The following is a 22,217-nucleotide window of genomic DNA, read 5'->3' on the forward strand; positions in this document are numbered from 1 at the left end:
GTCAATAGCATTCAAAACCATTGACATATAAAATGTATGGACCAGCTTATCAAAATGTGAAAACATTTTGACATTAAATATGGCCACGTGACTACAAGGTCAGTTTTTACGTATTCGATTGCACAGCCTGCTTGGAGATCTGTCGCGATTGTTTTGGCTGTACACAAATGACAGCGACTATCACTGTTACACACTCAACCTTTACCCAAAGTCTCTCTCTCTCTCTTAAATAAGGCCCGTCCATAGCTTTTAAATGTCAATAATTAAAGCGCAACAGACGTTTTGAATTTTTTTGTGTGTTACTACTACAGCTGAAGACAGCTACATAAAACAATTGAAGCAACTAAGATGGGGTCACATAAGGCATATTCAGCACGAAGCGAGGAAATTAGCCGATTTGGAGGAATTTTTGGAAAAGTGCGGTGAAATTGAGTATTAACCTTCATTCTTAAATAAACTGCATTTTTAGTAACGTAACAAATAGTTTATTAACTCAAGATATTTACACTGTTGTTATACTTAATTATTTACAATTTCGTTGCACTTAGTGTCCTTATTACCACACTTCGTACCGTCCATCTGGGTTGATACGATACCGCATTTGTCCCCCAAATTGATTTTCTACCGTAACCACTTTTTCGCCGATTTTAAAGTCGCGCACCCACGGATGTTTTCTGATCACCGTGTAGACTAACGGTTTTTCTTTTGATTTTTTTGGCGGGATTTTCTGAACGTACGACTCGAACTTCTTGGGCACGGGCGTGGTTGTCGTCACTGGTTTTGGCGAGGACGTGGTCAGATCGTCTGGATTAATCACAATGGTAAACGGTTGCGGTATGGTTATTAATGATTTTTCGCCGCGTTTCGGAATCCTTTGAATGTGGTGCTGAGTTGAGGTTTCCAGTTTTTCTCTGGTAGTTTTTTCGGTACTAGTACCAGGCCAGAAATAATCATCTGGCAGTGACTTGACAGTTGTCAATACTTCCTCTGGTGAGCTCATTATAGCTGTCGTGTCAAGGTCTGTCAAAACTGTGTCACTAGTTGTAAAAGGTGTACTGTATACTTCTGTTGTACTTGTAGTAGCTGGGCTACTAGTAGAAACAGCTCTTATAGTTGTTGAAGGAGCTTCACTAGTTGTAGTAGTAGAAACGTCAATTCCAACCTTCTCAGTGCTAGTAAAGTCTCTAGACACAGACCAAGTGAAACTAAAATTCTGCCCTTGCATCGTACCATTATTAATCTTCTTCTTATCCACCTGTATAGTACTGTTGGGCTTTGGTCTAATCCAAATCAAATCAGTTAACCTGCCAGTTTGCATAAAAGGCAGAATATTCCTTCTGGTATAGTTCTGGACCTGCACCAACATTCTAGCGAAATTGTCCGGAATATTCTGGAGACTGTTGGCCAACGTTTGCATTAGCGTGCGATTGCCGGTTGTTGTAAAGTTTTCGTTTTGGTTTTGTCGTTTCGTTTTCGACGGTAGGTCGTAGTTAATGTTTATTCGAAAGCGCGGTTGGTCGTTGTTAGTGAAATTTGAAAGGGAAAAATTAGTGGATGCGACCGCAGTGTCAGCACCTGAAAAGAAGAAAGAAGACAGAAGATAGAGTGTAGCAGAACAGAGTGAAGTTAATTAAAAAAAGCTGTAGATAAATAAGTTTATTGTATAAAAAAAAACTAGATTACAAAATGTACACAATATGTTTTACTACTTTATTAAAAAATACAGAAATTAATTTAGAATTAACCCAGCTTTATAAAAGTGCTATAGTCTGTTCAGAGTGACTTCTGACTGTTAGTCACGATCACCAGCAAAATGTCGGTGATTAAATGTGATTGATTGTCAAAATGATTATAGTTTTAAGTTATAACCTAAGGCAGACAATAAATTATCTAGTATATGACTTATCAAAGTTTATATACAAACTTAGAGGGTATATAACACTTGCGGAGGCTTCTAGAATTTTTTAGCAGGTTTTCAGTCTTTTTTTTGTTCTGTTAATGGATTTTGCCATCTTCAGGGCACTCATCCAGGCCAAGTTATTATTTTTTAATGTTTTCCACCTTTTTTTCAAAAAATCCATTCCCTAGGTGGGACTCGATGACGGACTGGGCATTTAAACAACCACGCTATCGTAGTCGGCTGGGAAATAGTCTTTTGTTCACTTTCAAATGTCAAAATAATCTGACATTAGTTGAACCGTCAAACTGATGTATTTTTCAAAATGAGATAAAGGATGTGAGGCAACTGTCAGAAGTCACTAAACAGAAACTAATATTACTGAAAATGCATGATTGAAGAACTATTTCCTCGTTTTCAAATGTGTTAAATAAATTATGATTCTTCATTCAAAGGAATATACTTTATTCCACTACTATCATCGAAAACTGGCAAATCAATGTAAATCTCTTTTTTCCTACTAATACCACCACCATCACCAATTTGATTATAATGATCTCGAGTTTTCCGACTCAAATCCTTACGTTGTGATATAAAGTTGGTCGATTCAGAGGAATCTTCCTCGCTCCGAACCTTCTTGACGATTCTTTGGATATGAGTGTACGCAGTTGTAGTTTCCTGTACTATCTCCAGATGGGTGGAAGAGACCAGATTGTCCTGGAAGGATTCTGGCAGACTTCTGGATTGGGACCGATGAGTGTCTGAAGAAGACGTTTCCTGAACTTCAGCTTCTTCTTCATAGTGCAGTGGTACGTATTTAGGTTCAGGTCTTGGACCGATAAATTCGGTTATGAATTTTGGTGTGTACGTGCTGACTAGAGGCAAAATAGTCTCTCTGGCGTATTTTTCGGCTTGTTCGAACATTCTGGCCAATCTTTGTGGAAGAAATTGGACTGTGGTCACTATGGCGTCTAATGGATTTGGTGGTTGGGACGGTCTGAAATTATTTACTTACCACAACGGTTATTTTCTAGACAGTGTGACTTACCCAAAACCTTTCAGGGCTTTACCCTCATCTTCCCTATCGTTAGTTCGTACGGTTGTAGGTCCTAGAATTGGTTCTGTAATCTCGGATTTCCTACTGTCATCTGGGACATGACTTCTACCATTTTTTGCTGAGTGAGTTTTTAAAATCGGTTCAACAACCTCCCTGATCGTGCCGTCTCCTTCTATATCATTTCTATTTAGTTTATCAGTGTTAAATGCACGACTGGATTCTGCTTCCCCTTCTACAGAATTCTCTTCTGAAACCTTGTTTTCCAAATATCCAGGGTGTACAGATTCGGCTTGATCTAGCTTAGTTTCTTCACTGTTGGTGATTTCTGTGCTAGTCTTCTTCAAGTCGCAATCTTTGGGGTGTAGAGGCAATATAACTGGTACTCCAGATTCTAAAATGAGGGCTCTTTTACATATCGACGATCTGGAAATAGCACACATTTTGATAGTTGATAGTTAGTAGTTTTTGGTTGATTAAATAAACTCACATTTTTCCAAAACTGTCCATTAAAGTCACTTTGTCAATTTTCCATTGGGTTAAGCCGGAGGACAGCCAGCCGCTGTAAGCGGTATACAAAATTTCGATTTTGGTCGGTTGAGACAAAATTGGGTGGAGGACTACAATTTTCGAGATTGAATCACCCAGTTTCATTTCCTCGTCGTCTTTTCTGAAATTTTTGTTATGTTTTCGTGGTTATTTTACATTTTACGCAAACTTACTGAGTTAAAGTGAACGTTTCATTTAAAAACGAATCCCCAATCAAAGTCACCTGAATTTTTCCATAACTTTTTACCGGCACTTTACCGGAGGACGTTTCAATTTTCACTAAATACTGATGGGCTAAAAAAAAACATTTATAACCCATCAAACAAACTTAAAAAGAAAATTACAATTACCACAAAAAGGCTCTTCTTCTCTAGTAATCAGATACAATTGCCCTCGGCCTTTTGACCGATCAGCGTAATAGCCCATGTTGCCACATTTCCTGCAAAGTTGTAATAAAGTTAGAACTGATAATACAACTGGGTCAAAGTATACCTTTCTTCGGTGCAGGGAAAACACTTTCCCGACAGGAAATTGTCGTAAGTGTCGCAGGGGAAGGCGGGAAAATGGCATCTGGGTGACACCGAGTCTATAAAAAATTTATAAGCCCTACGGTGATTGCATAGGGATCGTCCTTCGACTGCTGAGGCTAAAATTTGATTAATAGCACCAGAAGTGAAAAGCAAAAGGTTTAGTCTTACACCAAATAATATCACTGACAGCTCCAACAAACAAGTGACTACACCCCTTTTGCATTCTACCACCATTAGGGTAAAAATCGACGTGTCCCATTGGTTGCGAGGAACCCAGCCCGCCCAAAATCAGGTTCTCTCCGTTACTATGGATGACGTCAACGAAAGCCGCGTCGGTTTCGTCCAATCGGGCCCTAGTGTCTTGCGCTTCAAATAAAGGGCCTGCTGGATCCAAACCTGGAAATTAATATACTTTAATGTTTAGAGTTTTTGTTACTGGATTCACTGTACCAGTTATTCTACTCAGGTTCCCTAAATCGGCTCCAGCGAATCCGGCAATGTGCGCACCCAAACTGAACCCGATCAGATGGGTGTTGACCAAACTGAGACCGTTTTTCTCCACTAGACCGCGCAGCAGCAGGGAAAGTTGTTTTCCGACTAGTCTTGTATTGGCACTCGCTTTCACGTAGTTTGGCAACGCAGCCCCATTTGACCAATCCACACAAATTGTGTTAATTTCCTCCTAAAAATTACCAACGTAACTCTGTCACTCTGCTGCTCACGATGACGTAATTTGACAGTACCACAATGTACCCTACTGCCAAATTACGTAATTGTGACGTCACATTGGTTCTGCTGGTTCAACTTACGACAGCCATCAAAGCGCTTCTAATTTCGTACGCCCAAATGTAGCCGCAATCGCTGCCAAAACCATGGATAAGCACTTTGGTGGGTAAGGATTTGTTAAAACCCCCTTTGGCCCATACAAAAGCCTCGTCCAACTTTTCGAATGGAATTTCTGTGGGCGCTGAACCGCTTCTTCTTTGACGCGTCCTGGAAATGTTTACACTATTCGATTGCGATCAAAGAAACAGGATTTTTCACTCCCGAAACATTCAAAAGTTTGTTTAAAACACTAAAAACTGTACTGTCACTGGCAGAAATTCAGCCATATTGGAAATTTCGACAAGTAGCTTTTTTATAATAGGTGGCCATGACAAATTTCCGCCAATCGCATTGCGATTTGATTAATGACGTTTACTATTGACTTCGGTGACATTTGCTAGAATTTATTGGGGTGCGTTCGGTATTCTACATTTTAAATAATTACTTTACTCATTTTAGTGTTCATACCTAGCTGGATAAAGTAGGAATCTAGTGTTGATTTCTTCAGGTTTGCTAGGCAACATATCCAAGTACCCAAAAGGTCCTGAAGCCTCGAAACACCCCAAACCGTCATAACAAACGGACGGTTCTTCTCTTTTTGTTCTTTAGGAAGAGAAAACGTTGTTATTGTTGCGGAAACGTAACATTTCTCGTACCTGTTGGTATTTTTCTTGGCATCCTGCTTCAGTTGCCACTCCTTTACCGATTTGACCACCGCATTGTAAACTGCAACGTCGTCGACAATCTCGCGCGAAGGATTTTGTCTTGGTATTGCATTTGCTACGAATTAATACGCGTGTGATTTTACATTAAAAAGTCCAAACGAATACCTACTTAAATAGAAAAACCCCGCTATCCAAATATATTTGATACACGCACCGGAAAGCATATCAAACGTTTCTTCTTTCCGGTCATTTATCTTCAGTGTTTTATCGATTCACATGCTTCCCCGTTCAATTAGATGGTTCGCAATTAAATCGATTCGTGACGCACTCCTGGTCATTTTAACGCTTCGTTTTCCATTGCCATGGAGTGTCCGAACCCTAAAAGAAAAAAAAAACGATTACTGCAGTGCAAACAGTTCATTTATTGGTTGTGGCGTTATTGCATCAGCGATTCATTAATACACCAATTAATTAAGAAACAAATTGTTGTCAAGGAGAGTATCAAATAAAATACTACAGCAGAATGGTATAATATTGGATTCGAAAAGCGGAAATGTCAGGAAATTAGATTCGCAATATACTCTATAAATGAGGATAATACCGGTAATTTCACCTTGCGATTGACATGCTATTTATGAAACTCCACTAATATTAGTAAAAGTCAATGTTTTCGAGTAGCCTTTCCGTTAACACATGGAAATACAATTAACTGATTATTTTTAAGCAAATATCGATCAGATTTCTTGAAATAATGTGGCGTCATTTAAAGACATTTCCAGAATCTGGAACATTTATTGCTTTAACGGCCAAAATCCAACCTTTATAATTGCTCAAAGTTGGGCGAAGGGATTTAATCGAGAGAGTAGCCGACATTTGATTTATCTCAGTTTGCAAGTGAAATAAATTTAGAAAACTTTTAATACTGATACACAAAAATAGTCGGAGATTTTCAGAAAATTGCGTAATCAATTATAAATTCATTTCATTAGGTAGAAAAGGAAGCAAACTAGTGCGGGGTTTTAAGTGAAAAAACTTCAATTTGTGCAAGGTTATAAGTGAACGTATGCATAGCAAGTTTAAATAAGTAACGGCCCTGGTCGATTTATAGTCTTTTTCTTCTAGTTTCTGTTAGATTAATTATACAAATACAGGTATGGAAATTTGAAAATTATTAAGAAGAGAGAAACCATTAGAACTCATTGAGTTTGTTTGTTATGAAGGTTTAGGGTGTTTTGAGGCTTTGGGTACATAGTAGCAAACAAGTATAGAATACCGAAAGCACCCCTATAAACCAGTGTTCAGTTACCCGGTGTGAAACGAGAGTATGTATACATCCTTTTCTAGCAACTGTCATTGAAATAGTACGAACAAACTCGCTAGGAAACGTCATCACTTAAATCGCAATGCTATTGGCGGAAATTTGTCATGGCCACCTATTATAAAAAAAGCCGAGAAGTTGACTTGTCAAAACTTTCAATATGGCTGAATTTCTGCCAGTGTCAGTGCAGTTCTTACGGGTTTTAAGTTGTTTTTTGTGTGTTTTAAAGTGAAAATCATTATAAATATCATTAAACAAAGAAGAATCACTGCCCATAAGAACTAATCTACACCCACTAAAGTGCTTAACCACGGTTTTGGCGATGATTGCGGCTACATTTGGGTGTACTTCATTCGAAGTGCTTTGATGGTTCTCGTAAGTATTTTTTTGTCCTATTTTTGCTGCAATATGCAAGCAAAGCCAATGCGACATCACAATTACGTAATTTGACAGTAGGTTACATTCTAGTTCTGCGAAATTACGTCATCGTGATGTCACATTCTCCCGATCGTGACCACTTTATCACTTGCCATGTGGTAGGAAGCGAGAAACATACAAAAACCATTGAATTAGACAAAGATGCTTTAAGCTCAGTCCGTGAAAACCATATTTGACAGTTCAGGTCATCACTTGTCTAACTTTTGTTTCTCTCTCTCTTCTGTGATTAATTTTGACGAACCTAGTTTAAGCGGAATCGACAATACAGCCGTTAACTGACACTTATACATAAATTTAAATACGAAATTTCACTCACTGCTTGTTTTAATATGAACTTTTAGATCACCTAGTATAGTGTAAAAAGTGTCTTCACAATGTATTGTCATTAACCTAAATTTCATTCAGTTTCCTGAGTATTTTGTTTGTAAACGCAGAGACAATTGTTTAAATTTTCATTTTCATAATATTAGAAAGGTTTGACCTCAAGTTGGAATTAAGTGCATTTTGTGCTTAAGGTGAATAAGTAAATTAGTTGCATTTATTGCATAGTAAATTCTAATTAACTAATAAAGCTATACAGGGTGTGATGAAAATGACATTAACACTGTTAAGGGCCCTTTACTTTGTTTTATACTTTACCCACTTATAAAAAATCAATTTAGACAAAATGTGAGTTGTACCAAACTTTCGAAAACTTTTCCCATCAAAACATTTTATATTTGTTATTCCGTCAGTCGATTTGTCCCATAAATGTTTTTTTTTTTCGGGTAATAGGATTATCGTCTTCAGGCCATCATTGATCCTTAAACAAACCGTCGACTTTCCATAACAAAAACGTGACAATGCTACAAAATCAATTTCACACTAATGACTGATAATTTTTCTGTATTTTACACTTTTTTGTTTAAACGAGCCATTTAGACTGAACGAAAGTTAATGTAATATAAAACACATTTCATAATTTGTACTAATTATTACATATTAAGTAATTTTAAATAATTGTACAGATTCATTATCAGGCAATTGGTCAATGTGAAAGTTTAAATCAGGTTACTACCAAATCATTACAAAATGATTGAACAGTTTGGACGTACAATTTCATCGGTTTATCAACGCTTCTTTCAATTTACCTGTTTTTGTATGCTAAAGAAATACCTTTTAAATTACCATTATTACATTACAGTTTAGGTTATTTCATTTTATTGGCTTATTTTTTACTTTTGATTGATCAAAAAGAAGACAAGTACAAAAACAAGTCCTTAAAAAGATTCTAACATGGTTGCTGTTTTATTTATTATTGTGTGCCAAATAAAGATTCCACAACTTTCACTAACGTTATGATTGAATTTATTATTTACAGCACGTAACGATTGGTTTATTTTTTTTTCTAATGCGTAACTCAGAATATATTTAATATTTTCTTAACAGAGTTAAGACAAATATTATAAAATTGACAGGAGTAATGGGTTAGAAAGTGTGTCCTCCAGGCGCCATTTTGACTAGTGACGTCCAGACCGCATGGACGTCAGCTGTCAATAATTAATCTCTTGGAGGACAAGCAAGCTTTATTGATTATAATAATTAATTTCTTGAAAATGCTTACAAAGAAATAACATCTTGGAAACTTTTTTTTATCGATTGGTTCAACTTTCAATTATCTACTCAAGCATGTACTGACGCATATTAATTCCACACTTTCCATTACCATTTCAAACACTCACCTCTATGTGTTTTATTGCACTGAAAATTTTTTTGTGAAAATTTGAATTTTACATTGATCACGTGACTGTGCCGATGTACTACTTCCCATAATACACAACAATTCACTTTGCATCGAATTTCCCAAGAAACTGTGTGAAATCTGAATGGATGGGTTACATTTTAGTTAATTAAACACCTCCATGACTAATTAGGGCTTAAATTGCGTTTTTCTGTCAATGCATTTTTGTGTCGGCCATTATTAGTATTTCGAATGACAGATGACATTTACCATCAGCCAGATCTAATGTCGTTTTAAACACCTAATATTAATAATATATTAGTTAATTGGCTTCCGTTTTAAACCTCGCGATGTAAGAAATTCACATTAAAGTCTAATTAAGTTTACTGTAACTAAACGATTCAGAAAATGGTTTAATGCGGTCTTACTGTACTCGAAACTGTAAACGCTGAACAATTTATGAACATGTATTATTTAGATTGAATCGGGCTTTTTTTTGATCAACTGAGACGGACACTTTGACCGTTTCGTTCGAATTAGAATGGATGAGACCGTTATGTAATTTACATTTGGTTGGTGCAATTAAACCAAATAAAAATAGACTGGTACCACAGTTCTAATAGGTTCCGCCATACTTGTTGGTGTGTTGACTTGTTTTGTATATACAAAATATCAACTTGTCATGACGGACTCAAATTAAATTGTTTGCCCAGCCCTAGCGAATATGACGGCTGACATCTGTCAAGGAATGGTCTTTAGTAGTGTTGGGCTGTGACGTCACATTAAAAAGAAGTTACACAATGAAACAAACAACTGTAGAAACTATAAAACTATAGGAAATTTTATTCTGTGAAGGTTATAGAGAATTCTTACGGTCGTGTTCTACTTTTCAGAAAAGAGAAAGAACACGAGACGCCATAATAACGAAACAATCTGATTTATCCTCATTCCACCATTTTTGGTTTTTGTATTTACAATAGAATATACAGAGTGTGCGAAGGAAGTTGTACACCGCACACACTTCAAGGTTGCATCGATAAATTTATAATTATTAATAACAATTACGCCATATCGATAATACAGTTTGGCCAACCTAGCTTTGCATACAAATTAGCTTTTTACTATAAATACAATAGCGTTTTGTTTGTTATTATTATGTTGTGTAGGAAGGTAAATATGTGAAAATCGCAGGCAAAATAGGAAATGCGCCTCGTTTGCTCGCACTTCCGACCAATTTAAATTTATAATGGAATTAGTGAACTCATCAAAGTGTTTTGGCACTTTGTGCATCCACAATGACGTAAGTTGACAGGGGTTATCAACTATACTGAAGGTTGTCTATTTGTGGGTCATTTGTACGGTAATTTAATTGCATTATAAGGTCAGTTATCTCCCGAAGTCATTACTCTCCAGTTACATATTTGGTCAATTCATTGTGTTATTGATTACAGAAAGTTTCACTTTTCAGTCACTGTATTATATTAACAACTTTATACAGTTTGTTTACTTTTGTGTTAGTATTGGTTTAGATTACTTTCATTTTTATGTAGTAATTCAACCATACTGTTTGGGGTGCTAATTGAATAATTAAATTACACTTTTTAGTATTAGTCATTAAGAAAGTTTTCCATATAACTGTAAAATACAGGAGCGGCTCCACAATAATTAGATTGGTACCTATAAGGTATGTAATACCGTTTTGAAAAATGAAAGTTCAGGCCAGACCGAGAAGGCCATCAATTGCAATACGCCAAAGAGAAAGGCCTAAGAAAAATCTTAACGTTATCTCATATGCACAACTAGTTGAAATATGCCCAATTTCTCCCGTGGAAAATTTACACACACTGAAATTTATATGCATAAAGTGAAACCGCCAATATTGCGAGAAAATGCCATATTTCTGTCACTAAATCATTGCTTATACCGTTAATTTTCGAAAATCTATAATGACCTGGACGGGCGACATTCAAATTAACGCTCCATCGAGCATTCACGATGACGTAACTTGACAGTTGGTCAAAATATTCTTTAGTTCAATTACGTCATCGTGGATGCTCGATGGAGTGTTTTCTTCAAATTCTAGCCTAACCTCCACACTTTGTGACCTTATGAAGGCCAGGTAAACTAATATCACAGTCTAAACAACTTTGATATTTTAAAATAATGCCAAATACCAAAAAAACACACAAACCTTCCTCTGTTATTTATTACAGTTATTATACTGAAACTCTAGAAAAGTCTTGTTATACATAGTAGTCTACATTAAGAGGGATACAATATAGCAAAACTAGTAAAATATCCCACTTTTTTCTATCAAAACTGGTTTTAACCACATTTTTACTTCTGAAAGTGCTTAATTCAATTAATATGATTTATATTGAACGTTAAAAACACTGGCTGGCACTCTAGTTATGGGCGGTAAAAAAGAAACATTATTGCTTCAGAAACTTGCAGAATGGCAAAACTTTTATAATACGACACGGTGACCGCTTTTAAATAAAAAAAAAACTTGACACCTAATTAGTGAATTGTTTAATGAGCAACTTAATTTTTTTAAGAAAAACTAATTAACCAACCTTTTGCATTAAAAACAGCGTCCTCGATCACTGTACGAACTAAACGACCACTTGACTAATTTATTAATAATTGTGAAATTCGATTACGCCTGGTGCATACACTACCGAAGAGAACCACTGGAACCGTTAAGTGGTACCGCAAAATAACGCGCGCGTTTACGATTCACGTAGTACGGCAAAAGTTGACTCGGTACTGTCTTTCCTGCAATAAAATTGTTGTCTTGCGGTAAGCTGCAGTGGGAAAGTTTGCGGTATGTATAGAAGTGGTCGGTACCACTCTTACGTCTCATTGGTGATAGTTGGGAAGACCTTATTTCATTCAGTTGGCGATGATAGAGGGTTCTTTTGTTGAGCAATATATTGAATTTATTTTTATTTTTCCTTAATAATTGTTTTTCATTTTTGCTATTGCTAGTGTGTAATTTTACCACAAAAGCACGCAGTTAATTGTTAACATTCTCTCTCGTTTCTAGTCGGTTTTAGTTGCGTTTCCACAGACAATTTCCCGCTTTGTCAGTAACAATAACTTATTACAAAATTGAAAAATGATAAATATCAGACAATTAGTTAATGTGTGCTAATTTTTTTATGTAATTATTTAGCGTTAGTTTACGACACAGACAAACTCGGTTTGTTGAGAGAAAAGTGTGAAGAAATGTTAAATGATAATTTAATTAGCGCCTCTAATATTGTCCAGTAATTGGAAAGTGTTTGATTTTGGATGAAAACTTTGTAGATTTTAATACTTACCTCATTCGCCAATTGTCAAGAAAACTAAATTCACCTCATCATCCTACTTTTATGTTCTTGAAAGAATTTTTTTTACAGAAAATCGAGCATATTAAAGGATAATATTCTCAGTTACTCATAAGCCTCCAGGCATCCAAAGTTTTCAAAATTTAAAAGTCCCAAGCTTCGAAGGTAGGCAACACGTCTTGACAGTTGGTGTAAATCTGGTTGCCTACTAACGGACATATTTAAGACTCAATTTATTAGGTTAGAAATGTTAATTTAATTAAACAAAAGTACAGCCTAAAAACTACATAAAACCACAACATGTGTGTAAGTCTCACCACAGTTTGTGATTGGTCAAGAAAAGCAGCTTTTGACCAATCACAAGCTGTGATTTACGCTTAAAGTAGAATTTGTTTAATGTCTTGAATGCGACACTTAATTTCCGGTTGAGTGTCAGTGGATAGATCTGTCAAAGCTTCGGTAAACATTTCCGTTAATCGTTTCAAATCCTCCACTCTTTCGGACTCTTTTAGCTTTGTGGCCAAGCAAAATACCGTATTTAAGGCTTCTTTCCGCAGTCTCGTATGTTTTGGTATGCCTGCGTGAATTCTAGGTTAGTTTTCTGAGTTTTTTTCCAAACCGTTAACTTACTGAAAGAGTATTTAATAGCTGCGAGCAGTTCGTTTACTATGCCAGACAACTGAGAGGCTTCGCTTTCACTCAAAGTGACTTTTTGGAGTAAACATAGTTTATTAACGAAATTGTACAGGGCCGAAACAATTCCTACTTGAACTGTACGAGTGACATTAGGTAAAGCTTCAACGCAATGCTTGACGAATAAATCGCGGTATTTTTTTTGGGTTTCCGGACTGTTTTCCGGCCATGCTTTACCTGCAATTTCCAACCAAAATTAACAAACTAAAACCAGGAAAATTTTGCAACTTTCACCTAAAGTTTCGTACGCAATAATTTTCAAACTGATTTGATTCTCTCTGTTTTCTTTAGTGTTTTCTTCGTCGTCCTCTTCCTTCTCTGTCTGGCTGTGTAAAACAGATTTAATTATTTCGTACACTTGTTCGAACGCGTCATAATCCAAAGCGGCCACCAATTCGCCTAAACACTCCAAAGCAGTGAGTTTGTAGGTAATTTCCTGTTTTCTCGCTTCTCTACATGCCGCCTCAATTATAATAGTAGGCGTAATTTCTTCGTTATTCTTAAGGGTCTCTCTAAAACATGTACGTTAGTAGGTCACAACAAATAGGAAAGAAACAGCAATACTTGTTACAGTTTGAACAAATGCTGCACAAAGCTTTCAATAATTTGTCTTTCCCTTTCCACGTTTTTCCTGTCAGACCTGTCAAAAGAATTTTTAGGAGAGCATTGCTGTGTTGCAGCTCCATGGTCGATCCCAACTTATTGGCGACAGTGGCAACAGCGTTAGCCGCCTTGAATTTAAAAATTAATACGTCAACAATTTACAGGGTTTTCACAAACTAACCTGGGCTTTTAAGGTCCAGGAAGGAGATTCCAAGGCTTTTTTTAGCATATCGCAAATTGGCTCAATATTGTTACGTATCCCACTTTCAGTTCCTATCAAATTAGTAAAGTAAAAGTTGTCATAAAAATGGTACATTTAGACACTACCTGGACTATGTTCAGACCAAATTTCCTGCCAAATATTCAAAGTATTTTGATTCTCTGGATTTTTATCCACGTGAGTAGCGAAAAACACTAAAGGTAAAACGGTGGTGGAATAGGTTTTTATGACGTCCTGATTGTGGATTCCTATCGCTTGTATCGTGTGAGCGATAGCAGAACGAATCGAATCGTCTAGAAAAAAAAACAAATAACTAAAGCACACACTGCAAAACCCCAAACAACAAACCTTCTCGCTCAAAGTACCACATTTGCAGTTTGGAAAACAACTTTTCCAAACTGGACGGTTTGCACACTCCTACTAAATGACCAATAGCAACGGCGTTATGTTTTCGAACGGCCGAATTTCGATCGGTTAATCCGTTTACCAGGGTTGATAGGATTTTTCCAGAATAGGGGGTAACGTCGGACCCCAATTGCACCACTAACAGGTTGACAAAGTGCGCGCACGCAATTCGAGTACCCAAACCAACAGTGGATTTCATTAGTTCCACCACTTTGGGAATTAAATCGTCTAGCATGGTTGCGTCCACGTATCGTAAACTCTACAAGAAGTGACAACATTGTAATGGCTGGTAATTTAAATGCTTTTCAAGTGATTGTTTTAGTTTAATAGCTCCTCTTATTAACGGTTATTTCAGTAAAACAAACCATTTTTTTTGGTTTCAAATCTTCTGTGTGTTACAACCGGTCAAACTATTGTCTTCTCCTTTTGCTGTTCTTCTTAAATATGAAATAGCTTACCTTAGATACTGTCTCGGTGGCAAAATGCGATTTAGCAATAGAAGCGCGAGCACTATCGATGACTTCCTGAGTTTCGGTTTGAGACCCCATCATGGTGCTCAAATAGGACAGTTTTGAGGACTCTAATTCGCCAGTGGCTTGCAGTAGAGCGGGGATGAGTTTGGACAGAAACGGTTTAATTTGTTCACCAGCCGAATTGACTAGTTCCGACACAGTCTGCAAACTTTAGACAACATTTACAAGCTTTCGGTGGTGTTTGGGTGCAAAAAACCTTATAATCCTGATTTCGGCCACCGAGTGGGTTATTCCAGTATTCAGTAATATAGGCAAGAGTACTTCAATCATTTTTAAACCGGCCTTGCCCTGACTAGCGTCACTGCCTCTAATACACAACTAAAAATTGTCGGTAAAAACCCTGTTTAACTATTTAAACAAAACATACTTTACTCAAAACTCGCGCAGTTCGATTTGCGCATATTCTAGTAGCTTCATGATGGTCGTCCATTACACGGAACAGTTTATTCCACAACTCGTCCAAATGATCAACTACCAAAAAAAAATGTTACCAATTTCTTTCATTTTAAACGAAACACCCTGTATATTGTTTGTTTTTTGAATTCTAGTACAAATTCTAATTATGTGTGTGGTTAGGTGTTATACAGGTGTGGTAAATCCAAAAGCGACCATAGGAAAACCGTGTAACGGACAGAGAAACGTAGGTAATTGCATGCGCGGGAGAAAGACAGCAAACGAAACAAATATCAAGTAGGCCATATTTTTAGCGCGCTGTTGCCAAACGCCGTAAGTATTCAATACCCTCGACAAACTTACTTACGGCGTTTGGCAACAGCGTGTTAAAAATATGGCCTACTTGATATTTTTTTCGTTTTCTGTCTTTCTCCCGCGCATGCAATTACTTACGTTTCTCTGTCCATTACACGGTTTTCCTATGGTCGCTTTTGGATTTACCACACCTGTATAACACGTTTTGGCGTTTAACTCCCTAGCTTACTATGTACGTCATATAGGAAGCTATACGTGACCCATTTGACGCTCAAAAATAGTTACGTGATCTTTACAAACTACCATTTTGGCCTTAAGCACGGTCACGTGACTGCAAGAAAGCCATATTTTAACCGTAAGAATAGTCACACGTGATCTATAAAATTTGATTCGACAATTATTATTGAAAATCATCACGTGACTTTTAGGAATTTATTTCCAACGTAAAAACAATCACGTGACGTTTAGAGTAAAACATTTCTGACATTAAATGCGGTCACGTGACGTTCAGTCCTTCCAAATTAATCATAGAAACCTTCAGAAAACCTTCAGCACTTGCAAATAATTATAAAAATCACGTCACGTGACTGTAGGAGAGTCACGTGACCTTCAAGATTAATTTTTTTTTTACAGTATTTTGATAGTTAGGTTAGGTTAGACAGTGTTTTTTTTTGGCAGTTGGGTTAGACTCTGTTTTTTAACAGTTTTGACAAAAGTTAAGCACTTTTTAGTCTTTTTGTCAGTTTTGACGTTTACGGCAGTTGTCACGTGATATTAGAACGCTACTTACCCAGACAGAGTGACCTATTAATAGTCAAATTATGGATCAAGGAGCTGTTTCAAAAAATTACTTTACTTTGATTTTGGTAGCATCTTGCTTTGGTCGAGCAAACTTTGACATTTGTGACAGCAACCACGTGATACTGGTACACTGTTTAATTAGACGCTCACGCGACAACTGTCAAAATAATGGCCGAGAAGCTTCGAACAGAAGAAAACCGTTCCGTACTGTGATTTTTAGAGCTTCCCGTCCAAAGTGGGCAAGTTTGACAGTTTTAAAGTTTATGACAGTTGTCACGTAATCCTGGAACACAATTTTCTCATATAGGCACGTGACAGCTGTCAAACTAGTTGTCAAGAAAACCATGTCTTGTTTCGACTAGTGCAAGAGAAAACTAATATTCTACACCCTGCTTTACACTAGCAGGCTGGGTAAAGTTTGACAGTTTGACGTTTGTGTTCAACTGTTTACTTATTTGACAGCTCCTCCATATTTGACGTACATTGAGGCATTTTTCGTTAGGAAAATAAAAACTAAGTCACAACTGAAAACATTTCGAGAAAACTGTCAAAAATAACGACGGCGCCTGTCCCGAACATACACGAACCATTTTCCAACACACTCAATTTACAAGTTCAAGTAATAAAAAAAGAAAACCAATTATTACGTCACTGCCACTATAGGGCTGTGACAAACATTACCTGCATCGTGTATAGTGCGGTGCGGGGATCCTTTTAAAAAATCTTGCAGTGCCAAACAGCAAGCTTGCCTTACGCGATATTGGGAAGAATTCATGTTGGTCAGCAAGTCTTGCAGTATTTCATGGTAATAAGTGTCGAGCTATGGTAATCAAATAAAATAAATAAACAGATAAAACTAAAATAAAACCGCAACTTACAGCGTTTTGAGGATCAGTCACCAAAACTCTCCATATATTCGACATGGAGTCGTGAATGTTGGGAGTGGGATCGAACTGATACCGATAGAGTTTCGGAACGATTTCGGGCATCAGTTTTTTCAAATCTTTCCGGCATTTCTCCGCAATGCTCGAGAAGCCAAAAGCGGCCCCCTTTTTCGAATTCCACATCGCATTATGATTGGCCAAGTGCATGAATTTGTAGATAAGGTCCGGTTTGTTCAAGTCGGACGCCAGAGAACATAACTCTTTGTATGTTGTTAAGTTTTCTCTAAAAAAAAAAAACAATTATTTAAAAGTTTGAACCTGTCAAAATATTAGTTAGTTACTGACATTAAAGAACCAATAATTTTTGTTATTATTGTCATTTTTGAAGGTAGTCGCACGAACTAACGTTACAACGTAACGTTGCCAAATTATCAAATAATCACTTGGAATGTGATATTTTCTAACATTTTCTATTCTTTAGCAACTCTATTTGTGAGTCAATCAAGTGACTTACCCTGTAGGTGTGGCGCCTAATTGACCTTCTTGAAACAATTTTGTATCGCTGGTCACTTGGGTTACATTCCTTGTCCCTAAAGTCAATTGGTTCACAAGGGCCGTCAATAAATCTTCCGACTTGAACGAGTCGTAAATCACGCATAAACCTTTAGAAGCGACATCTTGCACAATGTCTGAAAATTACAGTTTAAAATAACAGAATGACTCTCTAGTCACCAAGTTACCATTATTTTCGCATAAGAATCGCATAAACGCGTTTTGGATCATTTGGATGCGATTTTCGATGGGTTTTCTTTTGCCGCAACCTATTAAAAATACAGTAGTAAAACAATGTTCAAAGTTTGATAAAAAGAAAGTAACCTTTCAAGACCGCTAAAAGCCAAATGCAGGAAGCTTGTTTGGTGTTCGGGTGGGGCTGCGACGCCAACGCCAACAACTCGTCCAAGAACCAATCCAAACTGTTGTCAAGTCTGTCATCCGGCAAGTCAGAGGGAAATTCCTCGGGTGCAACGTTCCAAACATCCCTCGATTCCGGAGAATTTACGCTTTGACAGCACATCAAAAGCGACTCACCAATAGTGAAATGAACCTCCACGTCTTTAGTCTACAATTTGGCAACGTTTTTACTTTGTCCAACTCAATTTTAAAGCGCTTACATCTTTGGATGTTTGTAGTAAACCTTCAATAATCAGTTTGTTGTGAACGAACCTTTCACCAACGCATAATAAACCCAGTGATCTTGCAGCTTTTTCACGAATCTATACAAAAAAACTACTGCACAAGCCAATTGACATTATTACAACCACTCACTTTGACAGACAGTTTAGAATTATTCATTATGCTTAATAATGTCTCAACCAATTCTAGTTTTGTTATTCCAGTGGCTGGTTTTTTAGCATTAGGACTGCCGTCGTCTAGTGCTTTACCATCGTCCAAGGGTAAAGGTACCACCCTGCCCATAAGTCCGATACTAGTTGTAGCCCCTCCCATTAATAGCGGATTAGAATGTTTGAGAAATACAGCTAAAACATTTTAGCATTTATATAGCAACTTTTTTTACCTTGAATAAGGTAAAAAAGGGTCGTTCGGTGATTCTTAGACCATTAAACAAGCAAATTTTAGGGAAAACACGCATAATATTAACTGTAATGATTTCAGACTCTTTCTAAACCTTCCAGAAGGACCCAGAAGCTTTCTGAACGTCTCATAAGCTTACAAAAAATTCAAAAACCTTCCAGAAAGTCTCAGAAGTTTCCAGGAAAGGTGCAGAATGGCTTAAAAGATTCTACAGTGTCTTAGAAGTATTCAGATTGCTATTTTCCAACTATTTTGACTTGTTACAACAAGTTTTTCCTTGTTTAAGTTAAATTAGGCTTGCGTAGTGTACTGAACTAGCTGTAATGGTTTTAGAAGCTTTGAAAACCTTCCAGAATGTCCAGAAAGCTTCCAAAAAATGAATTAAAAGTTTCTGGAGTTCAGATTGATATCTTTCATGTATTTTGACTCATTTCAACAATCACCCTGTACAAAAACTTACCTAAAACGTGTACGCACTCCTTGACTACACTTTGTTTATCAAAAATGACGTTTTCACGTCGTAATTTCAGAGCGTAAGCCTCCACACAACAGCCAATAGCCAGCGAGGCGCCATGCTGAGCTTCCAAATTATTTTTTGCAGTTTGTTCTGTAAAAATTCATCAAATTTTTTGTTGTCGATGATAAAATTTCAGTTTACCTATTAAAGTGTTGACGACCGCATCAAAATCGGCACTTGAAAAACGTCCAACAATCAGTGAATATAAAATAGCCACTAATTCCCTAATCTCTTCTTTTACGTTGCTCAATTGGTCTTTGAGCCACGTTATGTCGGTGGAAATTAACGTATCCAGGGCTGGAATTGATCCGATCAATTCAATCATGCACGACAATGCTTCTGAGCCTGAATAAACAATTGTTTAGATGATTAATACTTAATTAAACAAAAAAAACACTTAATTACCAGGTTGAGCCAAAAGAAGCGGTTTTATCAATTTGCCATACTGAGTAACAGCATTTTCATCATTTTCGAAGGTATCTCGTATGCATTTAGCCACTTTAGGGCTGTACTCACAAGGATGTTTGAACACATCTCTAGTGAGTGGAACGTCAGTGTTACGTAACAAGCAAAGTCGCAAGTACAACAAAACCTAAACATTGACAAGTACAGTGAGTAGTTTGCGATTGATAAACAAAATTGCTACTCACTTCCAAATACACTTTAGGTATGAAAGGTAAAGAATGATTGCCCACTCGCACAATCTTACTTTTGTCTCCCATAATGGTTTGGGATTCACTGTGTACATAAGTCATCATTTGTTTAAATGGCGGCATTTTCGAACTGGCCTTAGCCAAATCGAAATCATTGTGCCATTTCGCAGTTCCGTAAATTGATTTATAAGCTTCTTGTCTCACGTCCTCCTCGCTGGAATTCGCATACGTTAATCCAAAAATAATTCAACTTTCTAGCTGTCATACTTATCCCCCATTGCTGTTAGTAACAAAAATTTCGAAGGAACATCGTCGGGAGGAAAAATTGTAGTCAAAGTTCTGACGCATGCAAATCTCACCATAGAGTCTGGTGAGCTTAACTTGACTTTCATAAGGGCTAGAATTATATCCAGTCTACCATCTTTATTTAAATCATCCGGAAAAATGTCGTATTTGTATGCCTGAATCAAGTTTAAAACACCTGTAATTTGCGTCAATTAATTTTTAAACCAAATTCAGTCATCTACGCCTACCTTCCCTAACTTGAATTTTCAATTGAGAATCTGCAGCTTCTAAATTATTAAAATACAACTCCAATAACGCAATATCCCCAAATACTGTCTGAGGAAACTTCTGAGCCAACAAACCTATAGTCACATAAGCTTGACCGTGATGTTCCGGATCACCTTGTTTGATCAGTTTAGTTAAACCAGCCAATAAAACTGGAGAAAGCTTTTTCAAGGATTCTCCCACTGAACTAAACACAAATTTGCCTTATACCTACATTGAAAAACCCTAATTATACTCACTATCTGATCAAATTCCCTGTGAAATTCAGAGCCAAACCCCTCAATTTTGTATTGGTGTTTTCCCCATACAAACTATCAAAAATCACTTGCAAACTGAATGGGAACACAAACCCTTCACCCTGTACTCTACATAAGTAGGTCAAAAGTTTCAGTCGGATTCTTGTGTTAGCTGGGGTTTTAGTTTCACCGGGTTTGTTTGATTTGCAACCCAAAAATAGCAGGAAAAGTGGCTGAGAAATTAGTGGAGAATTCCAGTTAACTAACCTACAATAATTATTGTTTAATTTTTTTTTTTTGACTGATAAAAAAACTCACCCTAAAATCTTTTTCAACTCCATATCAGCTAAATTAGCCACCTCAAATCTAGTGTCAGAGGCAGCCACCACAAAGTGGATTAACACATCATCAGGCTTAAATATTCCGTGAGCCAAAAATTTTATAACTCCCAGTTTAATCTAGCAGACAGAAAATTAAAAAACTAACCTAAACTTTCCCAAACCCACTTACAGACTCAAATTCTTCAGGCTTAAAGGGAGTGTTAACGGTCACCCTTTTATAAGAATTCTCACTCATACCAGAAGGAATTGAAACTGGAATTTGTGATTCACTGTCTTGAGACTGAAGATTGAGTGAACTGGTATAACAGAAAAATTATTATTTTTTTAAACAAACCAGAAACCCCCCTTCTCACCTATAAGGTAATAGAATTACATCTAGTAGAATATCAAGAAAATGTTTGGACACTTCAGGACTGTTATTGAAACCAAAATAAATTTTTACTTTTTCTGGATCAGTGGGCACCTGAACTTTACCAAGCAAGGGCACTATGAGCAGTAACAAACTGTCCACATGAGATATGGGTTTGTTTTTTAAAGCATTTATTATTGTAGGTACCAGTTCTGCTTGTTTTTCAATTGATAACCTGGGAAAGCCCGATTTTAAGTAAATAATTATAAAGTTTGTTACAAATGATGAGGCTCCTGGATCCTGATACTGGCGCAATAAAGCTTCCACTGGTAGTTGGACCAGTGGCCTGGTTTTAATCCTTTTATTTACGTGAATCAGCAATTCCATCACCTGTAAAAACCTCAAGCATTTATTAAGTACAGAAGTGACTGAAGAACGTTTATAACCTTTTTACGGACAGTTTCTTCAGGCGAGGACAGTTTAAGTAAAACTGGAACCAGGAATTTGGATAAAACATTCTCCAGTTGGTCATCAGTTCCTGCTGAGCCTAAACGAAGAAAAACTCGTTCCAAAAGCACTAAAAGGATGTTTTTAAAAAACTGCAACAAAAATTGTTATATTTTAGTTAACTTACTTAATTCGTCCGCGACTTGAGCCATGACTGTACACTTTGCAAAATATTTGTTTCGAGTTTCAAAACAAATTTTAAAATCAAGGAAAATAAAATTGAGGTTATGTACAATTCTTCTCTCAAAACTGTCACAAGACAAATGTCAAAATTTA

General features: G+C 36.8%; 3 protein-coding genes across 5 annotated transcripts in view; 1 reads left to right on the top strand and 2 right to left on the bottom strand.

The window, feature by feature from the left end:
• LOC145733229 (uncharacterized) overlaps positions 1-481 on the top strand; it is an 8,931-nt gene extending 8,450 nt beyond the window's left edge. For all 3 annotated transcript variants that reach the window (XM_081985964.1, XM_081985963.1, XM_081985961.1), the window contains one exon: positions 312-481. In XM_081985964.1, coding sequence (XP_081842090.1) covers positions 312-439 — 128 coding nt within the window. In that variant the 3' untranslated portion in view covers positions 440-481. The remainder of the gene's footprint in view (positions 1-311) is intronic.
• On the bottom strand, positions 463-11,783 carry LOC145733207 (uncharacterized). The gene is made up of 14 exons (XM_081985908.1): positions 11,573-11,783; positions 5,690-5,898; positions 5,512-5,635; positions 5,324-5,458; positions 4,840-5,023; positions 4,481-4,712; positions 4,199-4,426; positions 3,993-4,146; positions 3,851-3,939; positions 3,674-3,794; positions 3,442-3,621; positions 2,946-3,377; positions 2,482-2,894; positions 463-1,575 (listed from the first exon to the last, which is right to left on the bottom strand). Exons 2-14 carry the CDS (start codon positions 5,742-5,744, stop codon positions 557-559), a joined length of 3,366 nt encoding a protein of 1,121 aa, XP_081842034.1. The 5' UTR covers positions 5,745-5,898; positions 11,573-11,783; the 3' UTR covers positions 463-556.
• A 777-nt stretch (positions 11,784-12,560) lies between these two features.
• Positions 12,561-22,207, bottom strand: LOC145733197 (proteasome adapter and scaffold protein ECM29). The gene is made up of 29 exons (XM_081985882.1): positions 22,069-22,207; positions 21,881-22,011; positions 21,439-21,824; positions 21,255-21,381; positions 21,063-21,202; positions 20,748-21,011; positions 20,472-20,695; positions 20,206-20,419; positions 19,936-20,152; positions 19,691-19,877; positions 19,427-19,630; positions 19,229-19,375; positions 18,502-18,713; positions 18,348-18,449; positions 18,052-18,295; positions 17,916-17,996; positions 17,690-17,864; positions 17,170-17,458; positions 16,973-17,111; positions 15,150-15,253; positions 14,979-15,100; positions 14,708-14,930; positions 14,193-14,508; positions 13,952-14,137; positions 13,806-13,897; positions 13,586-13,752; positions 13,256-13,533; positions 12,959-13,198; positions 12,561-12,905 (listed from the first exon to the last, which is right to left on the bottom strand). Exons 1-29 carry the CDS (start codon positions 22,091-22,093, stop codon positions 12,706-12,708), a joined length of 5,436 nt encoding a protein of 1,811 aa, XP_081842008.1. The 5' UTR covers positions 22,094-22,207; the 3' UTR covers positions 12,561-12,705.
• Between the last annotated feature and the right edge of the window lie 10 nt (positions 22,208-22,217).

This window comes from Ips typographus, linkage group LG8 (genome assembly GCF_016097725.1).
Source record: "Ips typographus isolate SLU linkage group LG8, UJ_Ityp_2.0, whole genome shotgun sequence".
NCBI lineage: Eukaryota > Metazoa > Arthropoda > Insecta > Coleoptera > Curculionidae > Ips > Ips typographus.